This window comes from Alligator sinensis, unplaced genomic scaffold (genome assembly GCF_000455745.1).
Source record: "Alligator sinensis unplaced genomic scaffold, ASM45574v1 scaffold444_1, whole genome shotgun sequence".
NCBI lineage: Eukaryota > Metazoa > Chordata > Crocodylia > Alligatoridae > Alligator > Alligator sinensis.
In genome coordinates this window covers 913,141-933,915 of record NW_005841886.1, presented here as the reverse complement: position 1 = coordinate 933,915, position 20,775 = coordinate 913,141, and the positions used below count along the sequence as shown (strand labels likewise).

Here is a 20,775-nt window from a genome sequence, read left to right as displayed (position 1 = left end):
GGCTCCTCTCCTGACCCCCTGGCTCTCCTGGCTTACCTGTGACCCTGTGGCCCGTCACTTGTAGCTGCTGATGCTGTCTCAGGGTAGCAAGCAGGGAAAGGGAACCTGCTTGCCTGGCTGCCACCACAGAGCCACTGCTGCTCTCCTGGCAGAGCTCAGCCTAGAGTGGCAGCAGCAGGCAAATTCCCCTTCCCTGCTTGCTCACCTGGGACAGTGCTGGGAGCTGCAGGGCATGGAGTGGGCATCTGGGATGCTGGGGGGTGTGCCTGATCTGGGGGGGTGGGATGCTGGTGGGGTTGTGCAGAGCTGGCTTTAGGGAAAATGGTGCTCTGGGCAAACTTGTATATTGGCACCTCCCCCCAAGTCAGTGGCACTGCTACAGGCAGAGGCAGGAAGGCAGGGGCATGGGGTGCAGGCTGGCAGAGAGATGGAGTGGCACAGTGCATCAGGCAGGTGGGTGGATAGGCACTACTGTTGTTGTGCATGAGCAAGGTGGGCAGACTGGAGCAGGCACCACACCACCCGCACATTCCCAGCCTGACTCTTCCTGAGTAGTGGCTGGTGGACTGGGCACCACTCTTCCTGCCTGGGGAGGGGATTGGCCAGGGTAGAATGGGGGGAGATTGCTGCTGTGAGTGTGGGCTGCTCACACAGGTGTGGACACGTGTGTGTGTGTGTGGTGCCCCTCTGACCACAGCACCCTGGGAGCATTGCCTACCCCTAAGGTCAGCTCTAGGGTGGCAGCAGCAGCAGCTGGGCAGGCAGGTTTCCCTTCCCTGCTTGTTCCCCTGGGGACAATGCCAGCAGCCACAGGTAAACTGAGGCACATGGGTGAGCTGCCTTTACACCCTTGTTGGGGCTTTGACCTGCTTGGCCTCTGTCCCTTTCCTCTCACTGGTCCCCTTAGCTAGGCTTATGGTGCCAGACCTCACTTCTAGGTGCCAGCCCCTGTTTTGCCATTCTGGCCTCTGTTTTCACCCTTCTTGGGCTGCAGACCCCTGGCCCTGGGTTTCGCCTCTCTCGGGCTGTGGTTTCACCCTCCTCAGGTTGATGGACCCTGGCCCTAGCTCTGCCACTCACAGGGCTGAGGTCTGGCCCTCCTGGTCTCAGGCTGATTGCCCTGAGCCCCTGCCCCAGGCAGGGCTCAAACTTGCCACATGCCACCCAGGCAGCACTGGGATGTCCTACCTCCCCTGATAATCTCTTTGGCCCACCGGTATAACTTTTCCAGTCATCTGAGGACCTTGCCTGACCTCCACAAGCTCTCAGAAAGGATAGCTCATGGCTCTGAGATTACCTCAGCCATTTCCTTCAATACTCTCAGGTCCATCCCATCTGGCCCTGCTGACTTGAAACCATCTAGCTTCTCTAAGAAAACCCTAACCTTTTCTGAAATTAGTCTAGGCTTTTTGTCTCCTTCCTCATCTCTGCTGACAATTGTACTTGTCATCTGGTAGCTGTCCTTGTTTATGAAAATTGAAATAAAAAAGGCATTAAATACTTCAGCCTCCTCTGCATCACCTATGAGCAGACTGCCTTCCACATTCTGTAAGGGACCTACGGGATCTCCGATTTTCCTTTTGCTTTTGATATACCTACAGAATCCCTTTTTATTGCCTTTTATGTACCTTGCCAGCTGCATCTCAAATTGTGCCTTGGCCTTCCTAATTTTCTCCCTGTGTACCTGTGCAATACTCTTATTCTCTTCCCTAGTACTATGAACAAGTTTCCACTTTTTATAGTATTCCTTTTTGCATTTCATCTCCTTGAAGAGATCATTATCTAGCCAGGCTGATCTCCTGTTGTACTGTGCATTCTTCCATTGCATCATGATAGCTTGCTCCTGTGCTGTTAAGAGAGCCTCCTTAAAGGACAGTCAGCCCTCCTGGACTCCTTTACCCCTCAGAATTGCATCCCAAGGAATCCTGCCTACCAGGGCCCTAACTTTGTTAAAGTCTGCTTTTCCTGCTGAAGTCCATTGTCCTTATTCTGCTGTGTTCCTTCCTTCTTCCCTTTAGGATCTTGAACTATTATTTTGTGGTCACTGCCACCCCAGTTACCTTCCACCTTCACATTCTCAACCAATTCCTTCCTGTTTGTGAGCAGAAAGTCTTCTTGAAACCAAAATTTTGGGACTTCCTCAGCCTTACACCAATACCTATAGTCTTTTATCACACAACTGCCCAACCAGACCACAGCTTTACTGAGCATGCTCAGTGGTTTGGCGTATGCTTGCATTTTCAAAGCTGAATCCCCGATTGCAATGATGTGGTTGCATACGTACCATTTAGGCCAAGAGAAATAGGACGTATCCCTTGATCTTTTTAGGCCTTTGTCAGCAAGGTTTAAGCCTTCAGCATCATATCTTTTCCAGCTATACATATCTGTCTATAGCAGGGGGTGGGCAAAGTATGACTCATGGGCCAGATTAGGCCCACAGTGGACTTCATTTCCCAGCAGCCCCTGCCTGCATTGCTGCAGCTGGTTTCCATGGAAACCCCAGCAGGGCAGGGCCAGGGGTCCCACAGAGACCAGCACTGCTGGCAACGCCTGCAGCTGGGCAGGGGGCTGCTCTGGGGCTGGGATCTTGTGGCGGTGACACTGTGGCCTGGAGCTGGGGTCCACTGCGTTCCACTGCCCACATGCCTGGGACAGGGGTGTGCAGGCAGTGGGTCATGGCTCTGCCTCAGCTCTGTACCACACTGTCACCACGGCAAAATCCTAGCCTCGGCCATGGAATAACTCCCCACCCAGCTGCGCACCATGCCAGCACTGCTGGGGCTGGTCTTCACAGAAACCCTGGCCCGGGCTGTCACGGTGCCACCACTGCTGGGGTCTACATGGAAACCAGCTACAGTGATGTGGGCAGGGGCTGGAAATGGAGTCCGACTGTTGGCTAGATCTGCCATTTTGCCCACCCCTGGTCTATAGTCATGAAAACATCCCTTGTCTTCAGTCAGCTGTTAAATTGAGCTCTTAAAGCCTGGCATGATAAATCTTGTTCTCCTGCCCCTGACTCATTACTCTGGTCTCTGTGAAGTGTGGACGCAAGAACTAGACACAGAATTCTAGTGGCAGTGTTACTCACGCTGTGTAAGGAGGCAGGATCGCTTCCTTACTTTGACTTGGGATTTTTTGGTTGTATGAACAGGGAAACAGCATTAGCTCTTTTGCTGTAGGACTGCACTGGCAGCTCAAGTTGAAGCAATTATCTTTTACAGTCCCTGAGTCCTTCAGAGTCCCTATTCTCCTAAAAGACTGTCGTCCATTGTGTAAGCGCATCTTACATTTTCAGTGCCGATATATTACCTTGAATTTGGCCGTATTAAAAATGCATTTTATTGAATTTTGACCACTTAAGTGGGTGATTCAGATCACTCTAAAAGTGACCTTGTCCTCTTTGTGTTTTACCACCTCATCAATTGCCATGTCATCGTCAAGCTTCATTAGCAAACTTTGAAATTATCATCTCTATGGTTGATAAAAATGTTAGTGTTGGACCAAGAACCTGTCCCTGGGGTACTTTGCTAGAAACCTGTCCCTGGGGTAATTTGCTAGGGCCTCCAATGGCTTCCTTACTTGCCTGTACACTAATGCTAGGAGTTTGGGGAATAAACAGGAGGAACTGGTCCTCCTGCTAAAAAACCCCCAACTACAATCTCAGGGATAATGGAAACCTGGTGGGACTCCTCCTATGACTGGACTACAGGTATAAATGGCTATACCCTGTACAGGAGAGAGCCTGCTGAAAAAAGGGGAGGGTGTGTAGCTCTCTATGTGAAGGAGAACTATATGTCCCTACAAGCTGAGATTAGCACCCAAGGAGGACGCTTGGAGACCCTTTGGGTTAGAATACGAGGGGAACGTGGCAAAGGGAATACAATGGTAGGACCTCCAAATCAGGAACAAGAGTTTGACCAGGAATTTGCCAGGGAACTGGCTGAGGCTGCATGCTCTCAGTGCATGGTTGTCATGGGAGACTTCAACTACCCGGACATCTCATGGAAAGAACATTCAGCCAAATCCTATTGGTCTCAAAGTTTCCTCACATGCATTGATGAGCTCTACCTGTCTCAAGAAGTTTATGGGCTGACAAGAGGTAAGGAGCTACTGGACCTAGTACCGGCCAGAGGGGATGATCTAATCAGCGACCTAAGAATTGAAGGGAAGCTGAGTGACAGTGACCACAAGTTGATCACTTTCACTATCCATCGCAGAGCTGGCAAGTCAGCCAGTAATGTAGTAATTCTCAACTTTAGGAAAGCTGATTTTCATAAGCTCATGAGGTTTATTCTTGAGGCCATGAGAGGGGATTATTTGACAGGCAGGGGAGTTCATAATGAGTGGTTGCTCCTTAAGGAAGTAATCCTAAAAGCACAAGGGAAGTCCTTCCCAACCCATAGGAAAGGTGGTAAAAGGGCTCAGAAACCCGCTTGGCTCAACAGGGAACTCATGGACCTCCTACATCTAAAAAGACAGGTTTATAAAGGATGGAAGACAGGAAAACAACTAAGGCAGAATATTCTGCACTGGTCTGCACCTGCAGGGAGTGAACTAGAAAAGCCCAGGCTGCAACTGAACTCCAACTGGCTACATGAATCAAGGACAATAAAACGTTCTTCTTCAGATATGTGAGGAGTCAGAAAAAAAACAAGGGCAACATTGGACCCCTGATAAACCAAATGGGGCAGCTAATAACTGACACCCAGGAAAAAGCCAATCTATTGATGATTACTTTGTGTTGGTCTTTCATCCACCCAAAGGGATCACCCTGCCTGACAAGTTGCAGGATCAGCAGGGTAAGGATGAATATATGCCCACCATTGGTGTGGATCTTGTGAGGGAGCATCTTGAGAGGCTGGACCCCCACAAATCAGCTGGTTTGGATAGATTGCACCCAAAAATGCCAAAGAAACTGGCAGAAAATAGCGCAGCCACTGGCAAGGATATTCGTGAACTTGTGGCACTCAGGTGAAGTACCTGAAGACTGGAAGAGGGCCAACGTGGTGCCTATCTTCAAGAAGGGTAGGAAAGAAGACCTGGGAAACTACAGGCCAATCAGTCTGACCTCAATCCCTGGAAAGATCTTGGAAAAAATTATCAAAGAAATCATTCTTGACAGGCTAGCAGAAGGCAACATTCTGAAGGGATAGCCAACACATGTTTGTTGTGGGTAGGTCTTGGCTGACTAATCTCATTTCCTTCTATGATCAGGTGACGTATCACCTGGACAAAAGGGCAGAGGTTGATATCATATATTTGGACTTTAAAAAAGCCTTTGTCCCGGTGTCCTATGATGTCCTCATGGAAAAATTGGGCAACTGCAGCCTCAGCTACACCACAGTCCGATGGCTGGGGAACTGGCTCTGAGGTTGGACCCAGGGGGTGGTAGTTGACAGAAATGAATCAACATGGCACTTAGTCACCAAAGCTCTGTTGGGTGTCCCCCACAGCTCTGTTCTCTGACCTGTACTCTTTAATGTCTTTATAAACAATCTGGACACTGGTGTCAGAAGTGGACTGGCTAAGTTCACTGACGATACCAAACTTTGGAGAAGAGTATCCACACTTGAGGATAAGCTGGTGATCCAGGCCAACCTCGATAGGCTCGCAAGCTGGGCGGATGAAAACCTGATGTCATTCAATACAGAGGAATGCAAGGTGTTCCACCTCAGGGAAAAAAAGACATCACACTTATAGGCTTGGCAATGCTACACTCGCTAGCATCACAGCTGAAAGAGACTTGGGGGTCATGATTGACCACAGATGAACATATGCCACCAATGCGATACTGCAGCTGGCAAAGTGAACCAAACTCTGGCTTGCTTCTACTGATGCATCTCGATCAAGACCCAGGATGTCATCCTCCTGTTGTACTTGGCCTTGGTAAGGCTACAGCTGGAGTAGTGCATCCAATTCTGGGCTCCACAATTAAAAAAGGACGTGGGGAAGCTTAAGAGAGATCAGAGGGGAGCCACACACATGATCAGAGGGCAGGAGAACAGGCCCTATAAGGAGAGGCTGAGAGCCATGGGACTCTTCAGCCTGCAGAAGCACAGGCTCAGGGGAGACTTGGTGGCAGCCTATAAGTACATAAGGGGTGTGCATCAGGATCTGGGGCCCTGGGGGAACACCTGTTCACCAGAGCACCCCAGGGGATGACAAGGTCCAACCATCACAAACTCCTGCCAGACCGTTTTAGGCTGGACATAAGGAAAAACTTCTTGACTGTCTGAATTCCCAAGGCCTGGAACAGACTCCTCCAAGAGGTTGTGAAAGTACCTACTCTGGACACCTTCAAGAAACATTTGGACGCTTATCTTGCTGGGATCCTTTGACCCTAGCTGACTTCCTGCCCTTGGGGCAGGGGGCTGGACTTGATCTTCCGAGGTCCCTTCAAGCCCTAATGTTCATTAAATCTATGAAATATTCCTCCTTATTGATTTACTCATTAAAAACTACATTTTGAGATCTGCCAGTGATCCAATTTTTAATTTAATATGCATCATATTAATGCCATATAATGCAAACTTTTAAATTGGAATTCCATGTCATTCTGAGTCAAATGTGGAAATCCTGTAAAAAATAAGATAAGTTTGGCCATGAAATACAACTTTGGATGAACTCTACTTTGATTTCCCCAAGTTGTTTGATAACACCTACCCCTCAAGAAACCATGCTGACTAGCATTACATGCATTTTAGCTTCTAACCTTGATGTTAGAGTCCAAGTGACCCATCCTGCTCTTTTATCTAGTACTGACCTACTGGTATTTCTAGCCCTCAAATACTTGAAGGGCTGCCATAAAGAAGATGGAGAATATCTTTTCTCTTTTGCTGCAGAGAATAGGACATGGACCAATAGCTTGAAGTTGCAGCCAAGTAGGTTTAGATCAGAAATCACAAAAACCTCTTCACTGTTAGAACAGAGAGGCAGTGTAACTGAGTGCCCAGGGAAGTTGTGGATTCTCCATTGCTGAAGGTGTTCCAGAAGAGGTTGGACAGCCACTAGTTGGGGATGATTTAGATGTAGCTGTCCCTGTATTCAACTATGGGTATTTCCCATTCTTCTGGGTCTGCTGATTGCTGCATGGGGCTGGGACAGAATTCCACCCCCTCTGCTATGTGTCAGTGTTTTTCTCAAGCCTCCCTCAAATGCATTGGGTGCTGGCTGCGAGGCCCCAAGGCTGGGGATTTTGATTGGTGTGTGCCAGTGCTCCTGCAGGGACTTAAACTGGAGGTTCCTGCCTAGAAGGTCTTGCTCCTCTACTCAGGGTCAGACTGATCACCTGATTTGGGACCAGGAAGGAATTTTACACCATGGTCAGATTGGCATGGACTATGGTGGTGGTGGGGTTCTCTTCCTTTGTAGTGGGGGCATGGTCCTCTACCTGGGATCCCATGAACATATATTAACAACCATTTCTAAAAGCAGAACTTTGGCAGCTGTGGTTCCCATCCTTTCCCTGAGGCAGGTTAGGGTTTTATGTCCTGTGTTATGTCAGGGTTGTTTTACTAAGAGGTTAGATTGTGGTTTTGCATAAGATAATTAGATAGGGATGCTCCTGCCTCAGGCAGGGGGTTGGAGCAGGTGACCTGTGGAAGTCCGTTCCAGCCCTACCTTTCTTTAATTCTATGATTCAATGACATCAGGCTAACTGGTCAGAGTTCTTTGGGTCATACTATTACTGATTTTAGATTTTGGAAATATAGTGGCTGGTCTCCTTTCCTTTAAAATGTTCCCAGTTTTCCAAAACTTCTTACAACTTAAAAATAATATCTCTGAGAACTTCTCAGCTGGACCCTGAGATTCCTGAGTGTAGGTCCCATGTGGGCCTTATGATTTCAAAATGTTTGATTTTAGCAGATTCTAACATCCTACTTAGCTATAGATGGCAATGTTTCTATTCTGTACATCACGCCATGTAGCATAGAGACATCCTCCTCCTTCATTCCAGACATAGAACAGGAAAAAAGTGACCTGTGTTTTCTGTATCACTCTTTACCATCTGCATCCAGCAATGGACCTATATGTGGCCTAGATCTTATCTATTTCCTGATATACCTTCTCTAAAACCCTACTGGCCATTGATATTTAATAGACTCCTTTGGCTTCCCTCACCAGTCACCTATGCATTTTGACTGTATCATCTGTTCTTTGCCATTTACATCTTCTCTCATATCTTTTCTGCCAAATGTTCAGGTAGTGACACATCGGTAATAAAACATGAAGAAAGAGCATCTATTCTCACTTACTCCTCTCCTGGAAAGGTCCCCACACATTCATCACCCTTTTTAGAAACACACTCAAGCCAACACACTGCCATCTCCTGCTAGGAAAGCACCACTCAGAGGCAAAAGTCATAACTTGGCATGGGCAGGGGCAGCAGATGGAGCTGGTCTTGGGATACTGCTTTTCATTGCACCCATGTCACAAAGCCAGCTTGTTCCAGATACCCAGGAATCCCTCTGGACAGGAGAAATTGCCAGGTGGGATAATGGCTCTGTGTGGTCTCCTTGCAGTTCCCTGCACAGAAGGGTACAATAGACTTGTGGGTAACCAATGAACTTCCATCTTGTGGGTATTCTTGGACACTACTAGGAGGGAACAGTCTCTCATACTGTTGATCTGAACCTTCCATTGGCAGCAGGAGACCTAGCCTCACCCTCTGTGGCTCTGAAAAGGCTTGGGCTGCACTAATGGAGATAGAGAAAATGGTGATGGAAATGCTCACCATCAACAGCAATAGGCATCAGAGCCTCCTGCATCTCTTCATTGGTTAGATGGACTCCCATGCTGGTCAGGACAGAGTCCAGGTTACTGACATCATCTCTGTCCTCTAAGAAGAAAAGAGAAAATATTAGAATCTTCACTGGTTGCTTCCTTTTTCATCTGAGTGTCTTTCATGACATTATTCCTTAGTGTCAGCAAAAAGGGGGAATACATTTTGATAGCGTGAAGGTGATGATAACGGTAGTACTTTGCCTTTCTGCAGTCCCATCCCTCTGGCGGTCTAAAGGTACTTTACAAGCAGATTGTAATAAAATTTGTTCTTACTTGGGGAGTTAGGAAAGCATTACAATCCTTTTAGTAGGGGACACTGAGTTAGAGACAGATTAAGTTTATGTTTGAGGTCAGATGCCATCCAGTTATTTGTTTCAGTTTGCTGCCGAGGGAGGAATAGAACCCAAGTTTCCAGGATTCCATATGTATTCTTTCAGTGAAAACACCCTACTTACTAAACTGCACACTGCCTGATGAGCCATCTGGAACCCATAACATTCATAAATTAGTGGTGTAACTAAAGGCAAGATGACTTATTGAAGGGATTAATGTATCCCTAAGTGTTGGTTATTTATGTTTGAAACAATCAGTAACATATCCAAGACAGAAGCTCCTTATCTCTGATAACTTCCAGTATCACATAGAAGTCATTCTGTATTTTTGCAAGCTCAGATGGAGTGTACCATACGTTATTCAGCTCGTGTTTCTAATAAGCAAAACATGATCAAAGACGAAAGTGGACAGAATGCAGTCTACTAAGAATCCTGTCTATCAAACTGTTCATGGAAATAGAGGGAATCTTTTGTTTCACTATGAAACAGCTACTACAGTCATGATTAGCAGTTACTTCTTTGCAAGACTTCACGTGAGGAAAGTAAGGGATGTGCATGGTTGTAGGATCACGGCCCCATGTTATAATGTTGGACACTCAGGGATTGGGAAAGGCTAGAAAGAAGGTTAGTGGTATAACTTTTTTTCTGGCCATGCAAAGTAAGTACTACACAGACTATGATTATATGATAACTTAATGACCCTTGCCTTATTCAGTGCACTATCTACCAACAATCTTCATTTTATGTTCTCACTTACCTTTACTTGTGGGTGATTTCTGGAGAGCCCTCAGTCCCTCCATAAATTCACCTAAATTCACCTTCCCATCCTCTGCAAGACAGAGCAGTCAGGGTTATGGGAAATAGCAAACAGGAAGTAAAGAACAGACAGGCAGAGGGGAACTGGGCTCAGGAATACAGTTCTTGAGAGTTGCCACCAAAAAGATACACTGTCACATAAATTGCTTACAACTTTGTTTGTTCTTAAGGCCCAAACGATGGAATCCCTGGCAGGTCCATAGCACTGGCATCAGAAAAGTGAAGGCACAAAATTCAAAGGGCCAGATCCTGCTCTTATTGACATGGATGGGAAACCAGACTGATTCCACTGGACCACATGTCTTTTTATTGCGTAACTCCTCTACACTTATAGTATCATGAGTTCAAACAGCAAAGAACCTCATTTTAAGACCCCTTTTACACTGACATGGCTGAGTAAAGTAAATTTATTAGAAATGAGAATCAGCAATTCAATCCATTTGTGCCATTACTACAGCTTCACACACTGCACAATCTGGGCCAAGGATGTTATTTCAATGGATCACTTGTCACACCACGTATTGTGCACACATCACACCCTTGTCATCTGACAAAAATCAAAGTTTGGCACAGAGCAGGAGTCTGGTGCTGATTTGCACTCCCTCACTCGGTACCTTATGAATAGAGAGGACGGAGAACACTAACCATCAACTGTTATATGTTTCAGGGCCTCCTGCAGCTCCTCGTTGGTTAGGTAGACCCTCATGCTGCTCAGGATGGAGTCCAGGTGCTGGATATCAACCTTATCCCCTAGAACAGGTAGGGAAAGTATAGGCATTAATCAGTGGGGAACTTTGCCTGAGTAAGGGGAGAGTGTAAATGAAGCAGGGACCCTGGGGTGTGATTTGTGCACAGAATTTGCAATGCCCCTCTCTGAACCACCCCAATCCATAATTTCCACCTTTCTCTAAAGTTGTGAGCCCATGTTCTCACATACTGTTGGCCTGGGATGGTCTCCATGTGCTCATCATGCTCTTCATAAACATACTCAAGCTGATTTTGCTGTCCCCTGCAAGTGAAAGCACCACTCAGAGGCAAGGGCCAGGTACAGCAGGGTTAAGAAACAGCTGCAGGAACAGGGCTTCAAAACCTGTGGTTCAGTTTTCTTACTTTACACCTCTCCAGTCATGCAAAGAGGTTTCCCTATACCCTGAAATCCCCATTCAGGGAGGAAATCAACAGGTGGGACACTGGCTTTGGGTCACCTTCTCTATCATGGATTTGCCAGGAAATATCAAGCTTTGAAGGGAACTCTGTGCTGTGACTTTTCCCAGCTGCCTCCTGAAGACAGAAGTAGATAGATAAAAATGACAGCATACCTTGTATCTCCTGAGAAAGGTCAGGGGAGGGGAGAGGAGAGGAGGCGAGGGTGAGGTTTAGCAGCTATGCCATGCTCATTCACTACTAGGAAGCAGCAGACTCTTGCACTATTCCTCCCTACCCCATGGTGGCAGCAAGAGAGCTCAACCCCCAGTCTGGGCCTCTGAAAAAGCTCAGGTTTCACTAAAATGCAGGGGATTGGAAATGCTCACCGTCTACAGCAATATGCTTCAGTGCCTCCTGCATCTCCTCACTGGTAAGATGGATCCCAAGGCTAGACAGGATGGAGTCCAGGTTGCTGACATCAACTCTGTCCCCTTTACAGTGGGAAGAAAATATAAGAATTTGCAATGGTGGCATTGACTCAAACCCTTGTTATCTTTGATACTTGTTATTAAGACACTGAAGCCATCCTTTTTACTTGCAAATCAGCAGGGGCTTATTATACACTATTGAGCTTGCATATCTAATATAGCAAGAATTCTCAATATAATTCAGGAAAAGCTAGGTGTGGAAACATTCTAAGACATTAAACATTTAATTAGATGCTGTCTTTTACTCTGAAGAAGCCCCTACGAACGTGTTTAAAAATTACTTCTTAGCACCACTGCCTGTAGCTGTGTTTCACAACAGTTCATCATTGTTTCACATGTAGGATGTCACAAACATCCACAATACTATGACATCCAAAAAGTTCTGATAAATGAATGGTGTTAAGCCCCTGATTCTAGGGACACAGGTGCATGCACTTAACTTGACCTGTGTCACTTCAATGATACTAAAAGTAAGTGAAAAGAAGCATGTGCATGCCTGCAGGACCCGGGGGTAAGGTGACAAAGTCAGAGTCAGGAGCTAGGAAATGCCAGAATGAAAGTAGCCATATGACCTTAAGTCTATCTTTTTGTGTAGAATCATCATGAGAGAGACTTGAATTAGATTAAATACATGAACACATATTATTTCTTCCAGAGGACTTCTGGCTCTTATTCAGTGCACTATGACCTACTGTCCACCTCTATTTTTACATTCTCACTCACCTTCACTTAAGGGTAATTTCTGGACAGTTCTTACCCCCTTCGTAAATTCACTCAAATTCCCCTTCCCATCCGCTGCAAAGAAAAGCAGAGCTCAGAGTCAAAGGAAATGACAGAAAGACACTAAGAACAGGAAGGCATTGTGGAACTTATGTCATGACAAGAGCAAGAAGAAAATGTCACAAAGGGAACTGAGATCTATCTTCTTCTGAAATGGAAACTTACCCTTGAAAGGGGTCACAAATTTGGGATAAAAAAAGTGAAAGAAATGCCATTAAATGGAGCCTGATATTTCTCCCCTTTACGTGTGTATGAGTCTGAATTGACTTTACTTGACCAGATTATGATTTGCATTAAGGTCACTTTCCATTGCTGTTATGCAATATAGAAATATAATTTCAGCCCATTTAAAGGTCACTTTATAATAACAGAGTGGTTAAAAATTGACTTTGATTTAATAAGAATCAATTGTTTCATCCACTGGTCTCACTGATGTCACTCCAAATCTCTACCGCTGTAAGTGGAAGCAGAATCTGGGCTTGGGAGGTAATTTTTAATGGATGTATTATCTCTTGTATTTATTGGGCAGGCACTGTATCACTGTCATCTGAGAAGCACAAGCATAAGCAGGAATTTTAACTCCCTACTAAATTCTGCTTGTTTCAGTTGCCCCCACACTTTCCAAACTGAGAGAAGACTGGAAACATCAATCATCCAGCTGTATGTTTCATGGCCTCCTACAGCTCCTTGTTTGCATGGCTGTTGAGCACCCCACCACAGAGACCCCAGGTTATAGAAATGGATTCCTGGATGCAGACTGGTGTTTCCAGGGAGCTTCTGTGCTCTGGATATTTCCAGCTGCTCCTTTGAGTATACATGGAAATGGCTTCTGGGTATAAAATAGGAAAGGCAGCTAGGAGAAGAGGTTAGTGCTTTTGTGGTACTCTGGCAACTGTTAGATGGAGCAGCCTTCTTCATCACCCCTCCCTAGTACCATGTTGGCTCTGGAGCGGTCACCAGGGACAGTGTTTTGTGAAGCAGGGGTGAGGAAGGGAGGCAGACAGGTCTTCTCAACAGAATAAAACTCAAAATGTTCCATGAGGACTGACAGAGTTTTGGGGGTTTTGGAGGCAGAGCCTCAAGACAATGTGAGGCAAGGACCATGGGCTTAGGATCAGGAAAGCAATTTTAATAACAATGCGCAGAGTTTTCATTCTGTGATACAAGTGCATGGGAAGGGACAGGATGGAACAGATGAAACCAGTCACATATCTTAGTTAAGATCCTTCAGCATTCAAAGAAGACAATGGGAATCTTCTTACTGACTTCAGGGGGTGCTGAATGAGTCTCAATATAATAAAGAGAAGAAAGGGGCTCCAAGGAGCAGGGAAGGGAATTCCTGACTGTCCACTTATACAGGAGATGAGTTCCCTTATTTGTGGCTAGTATACCTGCACAAGCTCTGGAAAAAAGCATATGTATCCCAAACTAAGAAACAAGGGCAATGGAAATGCTCACTTCTATCTGTGATATGTTTCAGGGCCTCCTGCATCTCTTCACTAGTGAAGTGGATACCAATGTTGTCCAGGTTACTGACATCAGTTCTGTCCTCTATAAAAAGAAGGGAAAATATTGCATCCCATACTGGTTCCTTTGCTGTACGTATAAGTATTGTTCACAGCAACTCAGCTATGTGCTATTCTCTAACGTGCAGCCAGGGTGAGAGTAAGATTTGAACATATAAGGCCACTAATGACAATCCTTCTCCTCTGCCTTTCTTTTGCCCCTTCTGTTGAGGATGTAAAAGCATTTTAAAGACTGAATAGGTGAGGATAAGTATTATCATACTTTTATAGAAGGGGAAACTGAGGCAGAGAGAGATTTAGATGAACAGCTGATGACCACACCTTGCTAGGTTATTTGCCCAAGAGTTTACAGAAAATGTGTAGACAGAACAAGCTGCCTGAGATTTTGGTCCTGTTCTTAGCTAGAAGGTAGAAGTCAGGGTAGATAGGCACCTATAGACTAATTAAATAAAATATAGAGAGAGCATAAGCTTTTGTGAACTCAAGCTCACTTCATGGGCATCTGATGAAGTAAGCTTGAGTTCACAAAAGCTTATGCGCTCTATGTATTTTATTTAATTAGTCTGTAAGTGCATATCTACCCTGACTTCTGCCTGATGTCAGACTAAAGTGGTTATGTACCTCTCTTAGCTAGAAGACTATCCTGCCCTTCATACACTACCTGCTAAGTAATGCCAAACACTTGAATACCATGAGGCACTGTGGATGAATCCAACTAGTTTCAGGTTCATTTATTAGGTCTGAAAAACGTAGTGCTTGCCTTAGACACAGCCCACTTTTCTCTTTGGATAGGTCTAAGTTGGTATTGCCTTACCTTGCTGTTTTCAAGCAGCCAGGGAATGTACTATATGTTATGTAGCTTGTGCATCTATTACCTCCTAACATGACTAGTGAAAAGCAAATCCAGTTTATTAAGGGTCCTGCTCATGTAACCAGTTTTTCATCATAGATAACTGAATTCTTTACATCACTCTCAAAAAGGCCTTGATAAAAAGTTACCTTAGCTCAATTTCTCTTAGCTTTGGGTCCTTGGGAGTTATTGATGCATCAAAAATATTATTATTCAACACAAAAACTTGGGCTAAGAGGACATTATGATGGCTCCAGAGGCACGAACATTAGAATATGTGCTTCAGTTTACTTGGACAAGTACGGTAAATGTTTTTGGTGAACTGTTTTAAAAAAAATATAACATGCAGTTCATAGGGAGCAAAAATAATCATGAATTTGAGTCAGATTTGATGAACAGTTTTGGGAAGAACTGGGGGGAAATTTTTACAATTCCAAAATATTTCATTTTAACATTCTTGAAATAAATCTTTCTGACATCATTTCCAAGTGGTATTTTTAATGTAAATGTTTAATCTAAAATTTAAAAAAAGAGAGAAAAAAAATGGTTGGTAGAAGGGTTATTTAATCCAAAGATTCCATAACACTTGATTTCAGATTGAATGAAATGAATAAAAATAAAATATATTTTTTTGCTTTTGCCATTTTCATGACTTGACACAGTGATTTCTATTTCATTTTCAATCACCTTCATCTTCCCCCCATGATTTTTCAGTTTGGACACTGAACTAGACAATGTATTCTATATCCAGGCACATATATGCCTCATCCCACTAACTGTGAGTTGGCAACTTGAGGGGGAAGCGGAGCATCTGTGTGTTTGCAAAATCAGGGACTAAGATCACCAACTCAGGCACTAAATCATGAGATCCCTGGATAAAAGTCTCTCCTATTACTCCAATTAAACCTCTTGTCTGGATACACTATTAGATGATCTTTAGTTACATGATCATTGCATACTTTTCTCCCCAGAACTCTGCCTTTGTTTACTGCACTTCCATCTAACAGCCATCTGTATTATTAGGATCTCACTCACCTTCAGCAGAGGGTAATTTCTGGACAGTCTCCACTACCTCCATAAATTCACGCAAATTCACATTCCCATCTGCTGCAAGGCAAAGAACATCTCAGGGTTAAAGGAAGTGACAAGCAGATAGTAAAAGGCAAACAGGCAAAGGGGATTTGGCGTCAGTGCTAAACTGTGCAGCAGTTAATGCCTAGCAGAAACCCTTGCTTAGAAATGTCCTCTTTCTTAACAAAAGCCTGATGACATCCTTGAAAGGAAACATGAAGTTTGGAAGGGAAAAGAAGAACATGAAGCTCAAGGGGCAAGGTCCTGCTCCCATTTACACTGGTGGGAATGCAAAGTGACCCCCTGGACTGGATTTTCATTGACACTTTGGTCCATTTACATTCTTTGGCTGTGGGTAAGACTATAACTCCTCCCACTTCAAGGCCCCTTTATTCTGACCTGATGGAGTAAAATGAAGTTGGTGTAAATGATAACTAACCTGTTAACCTGTTTTGTTAGGTCTGGGTTATTCCAGATTTGAACTTGGTTAAGAGGAAGCCCCATCTGGTTTTAGAATGTGATTTTAAATGGAGTGATTGTCTCTTGTATCTACTGTGCACATATCACAACATTGCCATCCAACTAGCACAAAGCACAAGCGCTCAGACGGACTCTCAGTGCTCCTCACCAATTTCAGGCCCTCTTCCCCACCTTACAAACAAAGTGAAGACTGGAAACACCCACCATCAACTGTCATGTGATTTAGGGCCTCCTGCAGCTCCTCCTTTGTTAGGTGGACCCCCATGTTGGTCAGGATGGAGTCCAGGTGCTGAATGTCAACCTTATCCCCTAGGACAGGTGGGGAAGAAGTAGATATTAGTTAGTGGGGAGCTTTGCCCAAGTAAAGCAGAGTGGAGATAAAAGAAAGACTTGGAGGTGTCATTAAATGTCTTATCCCAGGACTAGGGACCTGTAGTACACAGGATTCTTGAGAATCATCCTGGAAAATGATCTCAAGACTAAATCCTGCAAGGTGCTGGATGTCCCTGGTTCCCACAGAAGTGCCCCTATGACCAGGGCCACTGTAGGGAGGCTGCCTCTTACTGTCAGATTTGCAAGTGTGCCCAAGAGAGCTGGACTCTGAACTCCCATTGGCTTTCAGGCCTCACCCTGACTTGTTCAAGTGCCTTTGAAAAATCTGAGTTAATAGGCATCCTTGGTCCTCTTCACCCGTCAAAATGTTGAGGATTTGTAAAGGAGGGATCCAAAGTCACCAGGATGCATGGAATCTCATCCTGGTGAATGGGGTTGCCTGTTCCCAGAAAGATGCAGTGATCATTCTTTTCACATGTAAATTTTGTCCACCCATTCTTAGCACCATTGGGTATAAAAGCTCTCACTTACTCTCATACTGGGAAGGCCACTGGGTACTCATCACTCTCTCCATAATGTCTTTCAGATCCACCTTTCCATCTGCTGAAAGATGAAATGCAGATCAGAGACAAAGAGGAAAATCAGAGAAAGGGGTCAAGACTCCCTCACACTTCGGCCATGCAAATGACTCCTTAATGCGTCTAGTTGCAAATGTAGTTGACATGCACCTTATGACCACTTTGTATTGCCTTGACTGTTCCATGGCTCAACCAGAGGCTCTAGAGCAGTGGTTTTCAATCTGTGGTCCATGGACCCTGGTGGTCTGCAGACTATATCTAAAGGGTCTGCAAAAGATGACTATGATTAATCAAAAGTATGTGAATACCCACACTTACAATTCAAAGGGGCCCACACCTCCATTAGAAATTTTTTAGACTCAAATGAAAAAAGAGTTTGAAAACTGCTGTTCTAGAGCCTTGGTTCATACTTTTGTGAATTATATGGGAATCTTTCTATTTACATCAATGGCTTTGGATTAGGCTGCAATAAAAAGAAGCAAAAAGATTAGAGTCTGATTTTGATCTTGCCCGAGGTAAATCTGGAATAACCCCATTGCAGTCAAGGCAGGAAGACGTTGCAGACTGGGTGTGAAGGAGCTATACATCCATGTTGCATTTCACTGCTGAAGGGTGCAAACTGTTACAAAAGACAGAAATACAACATTCTTTCAAATATAAGACACTCTTATGTTTAAGACATTTACTTTTTTTAACCCCCAATATATGAAAAAAGAGCCTTTCATTAAAGACACATTTACAAGGGTACAGCCTTGTATGCTGCATACAAGAGGTTTTTACTTATATTTAAGACACAGCCCAATTTTAGAAGAAATAATTTGTTTAAACATGTGCCTCTTATATTTGAAGAAATAAGGGAAGAATAAAGGGGCAGGTACATTAAAGCACATTATGGTAAAGAAATAGTAGACTTCAGGGAAATAAGATGTGACGGCATAGGTGAAAATTACATCAGGAAGGTATAAGGAGGTGCTCAGCCTTTAAGGGCTGAAACCCAATAGGCAGGTGGTTAGTATTTAATAGACTGCCTAGCTGGAAGGCGGGAATCCAGCGGCGACTGATGATGTCTAGAAAATGAGGGTGGATCCACAAAGAGGGTCAAAAGCCCCAGAAGCAGAGCACAGAGCCTGGGTTGCTCCTCTCAAGGTGTGACAAAAGACTGCAGGTTGTTGGTTTGTTTGCAAGCTTGGTTATTTTGTTGTTTGTTGTGGGGGCATGGCTGTCCCATGTAAAATAAACTGGCTGGACATCTTGAACACAGAGCTGATTGGTCTTGAGAAGGGCTTGGGTGGGTGATGATTTGTGTACAAAAGGCTTAATACAAAGTCTCTTAGAGACTGCATTGGCAGTTCAGACTTAGAAAGGGATTACGAGCTCTGTAAGGTCATGGGAGACTTCAATAATAGTCCAACTTTCCTAATGATAGGATATTTCAATTTTTGTGACATAGACTGAATAATAAATATTACTCATTACAGTAGGGTGAAGACGGCTCTGGATAAGCTAGCTGATAGATTTCTCTAAGAAACTGTTGCTGTCCAAGAGGCAAAACTACTTTAGAACTAGTATTGGCAAATAGCAAGGACACTGCAGAACCAGCTGTAGGAAATAATCTGGGGTAAAGTGATCATGAAGTGATTTCAGCTTAGTTTAGGGACAAGACCAGTTCTTTTACAAGGTACGTGGACTTCAAAAGGGCTAAATTTGACAAAATAAGGCAATCAATTAACGAGAGCACTGGATTTGAAAGCTAACAGACTTAGACGTGGAAGCAGCCCAGAACTGTTTTAAGGCAGAAGTGCAAATTAGGGGCTACTACTGGTGGCTTAAATCTCAAGCAAAAGGAAAGAAGGCTACAGACCTTCATGGGTGAACAGGAACCTCCCCTTACATGAGCGCTTAAAAAGTGTAACAGAGGCTGTTACATAAGGAATCCATCCCTTGCAGAAACCGCAGCAACTTGAACAAGAGGGTTCCTAACTAGAGCCTGGCAAGGGCAGTTATCTGACCAAAAAAAGTAGTCAATTAATTAGCTGTGGGAGGGACTTAAAGGAGCAGGAGCCTCCTGGTTTTAAGCAGCTGCATGGGGCTAAGCTGGCTGTGTGGGGCCACAGCTGCAGGAGGGCAGGCTGGCCCTTGATTGACAAGGAAAACCCTGTGCAGACCTGAGGAAGACACCTAACCACAGGAGGGCATGGCTTCTGGACATACAAACCCAGGGCCTGAGCCAGAGCAGGCGATCAGTCTGGCCCTGCATGTTGAAGGCTGAGGAGCTCCTGAGAGATGCCTGCAGCAGATGGACTAGTAAGCACCTGAGTTGCCCCCAGAGGGAACAGAAGGGGTCTAAGGGCCTTGTAGTACGGTAGTGATCCAGACCTGGGTAACTTCTGTTCATGTTGTGAATTAGGTGTTAGGCTGGAGGACCAGATTGTGCCTATGGGGGGAAGTTTGGAGGCCACTGAGGGGTGCCTGCTTGGGCACTTGGCATTAAGCAGCCTGGGTCAAGGACCAGAGCACTAAGGGCTGAAGAGACAAGCAACCTGGCTCAGGGTCAAGGAGCCGGAGGCTGAGGACTGGAGAAGCAAGCAGCTCAGCCCAAGGTAAGAGACCAGAGAACTGAGGGTGGAGTCAGTGAGGGCAGCCCAGCCTGGGGTCAGGCACCCTGAGGGCTAGGGGCCGGCCCAGAGAAAGACACAGGAGCCCAGAGATGCAGAGAACAGACAAGGCTGAGGCTAACAGCTGGGCCAGGATCAGTAGGCCTGGGGTGGAAGCCGGCAGCCAGAGGAAAGGTTAGGGAGGCTAAAGCCAGAAGGGCTGAGGCCTCTAGAAGGGACAGAAAGGTGTACAGGGTAACATCTGTGAGGCACGAGTGGGGCTGTAGGGGCAGGAGGAGGTCACATTTAACCCTTAAGGTGAATAGGACATAAGGAGCTGGTACAGAGATGGAAAGAGAGAGAGCATCTTAGGCTTACCAGCCTTTGAGGGTAGCCTCCCTTCAAGTTTTACAAGATGTGACAAGTGAGGAACCAGGATGGGACCCTGGGAGGTGATGGCAAGAGCCAGGCAGGGTCTAAGTGAGCACTAGGGGGCATTATGGCATTGGAAAATGGGACTGATCAGCATGGAGGAATATATCTGTGGGGAGAAGTGGACACACCGGAGGGCAGGGAACAACTACAAGCAGACCTGGACAGGTTGGACATATGGGCAGAAAACAACAGAATGCAATTCAATAAGGAGAAATGCAAAGTGCTGCACCTAGGGAGGAAAAATGTCCAGCACACCTACAGCCTAGGGAATGACCTGCTTGGTGGAACGGAAGCGGAAAGGGATCTTGGAGTCCTAGTGGACTCAAAGATGAACGTGAGTCGTCAGTGTGACAAAGTCATCAGAAAAGCTAATGGCACTTTATCGTGCATCAGCAGATGCATGACGAACAGAACCAAGGAGGTGATACTTCCCCTCTATCAGACGCTGGTCAGACCGCAGTTGGAATACTGTGTGCAATTTTGGGCGCCGCACTTCAAGAGGGATGTGGATAACCTGGAGAGGGTCCACAGAAGGGCCACTCATATGGTTAAGGGCTTGCAG

The 20,775-nt window shown here is 45.3% G+C and overlaps 1 protein-coding gene across 1 annotated transcript in view; it reads right to left on the bottom strand.

The window, feature by feature from the left end:
• Window positions 1-20,775, bottom strand: part of EFCAB3 (EF-hand calcium binding domain 3) — a 110,078-nt gene that overhangs the window by 30,518 nt on the left and 58,785 nt on the right. The window contains exons 23-32 of the mRNA XM_025196857.1: window positions 17,138-17,209; window positions 16,478-16,582; window positions 15,758-15,829; window positions 13,805-13,897; window positions 12,290-12,361; window positions 11,465-11,569; window positions 10,870-10,941; window positions 10,578-10,682; window positions 9,874-9,945; window positions 8,735-8,839 (exon numbers count right to left, since the gene is read on the bottom strand). Of these exons, the coding sequence (XP_025052642.1) occupies window positions 8,735-8,839; window positions 9,874-9,945; window positions 10,578-10,682; window positions 10,870-10,941; window positions 11,465-11,569; window positions 12,290-12,361; window positions 13,805-13,897; window positions 15,758-15,829; window positions 16,478-16,582; window positions 17,138-17,209 (873 nt within the window). The remainder of the gene's footprint in view (window positions 1-8,734; window positions 8,840-9,873; window positions 9,946-10,577; window positions 10,683-10,869; window positions 10,942-11,464; window positions 11,570-12,289; window positions 12,362-13,804; window positions 13,898-15,757; window positions 15,830-16,477; window positions 16,583-17,137; window positions 17,210-20,775) is intronic.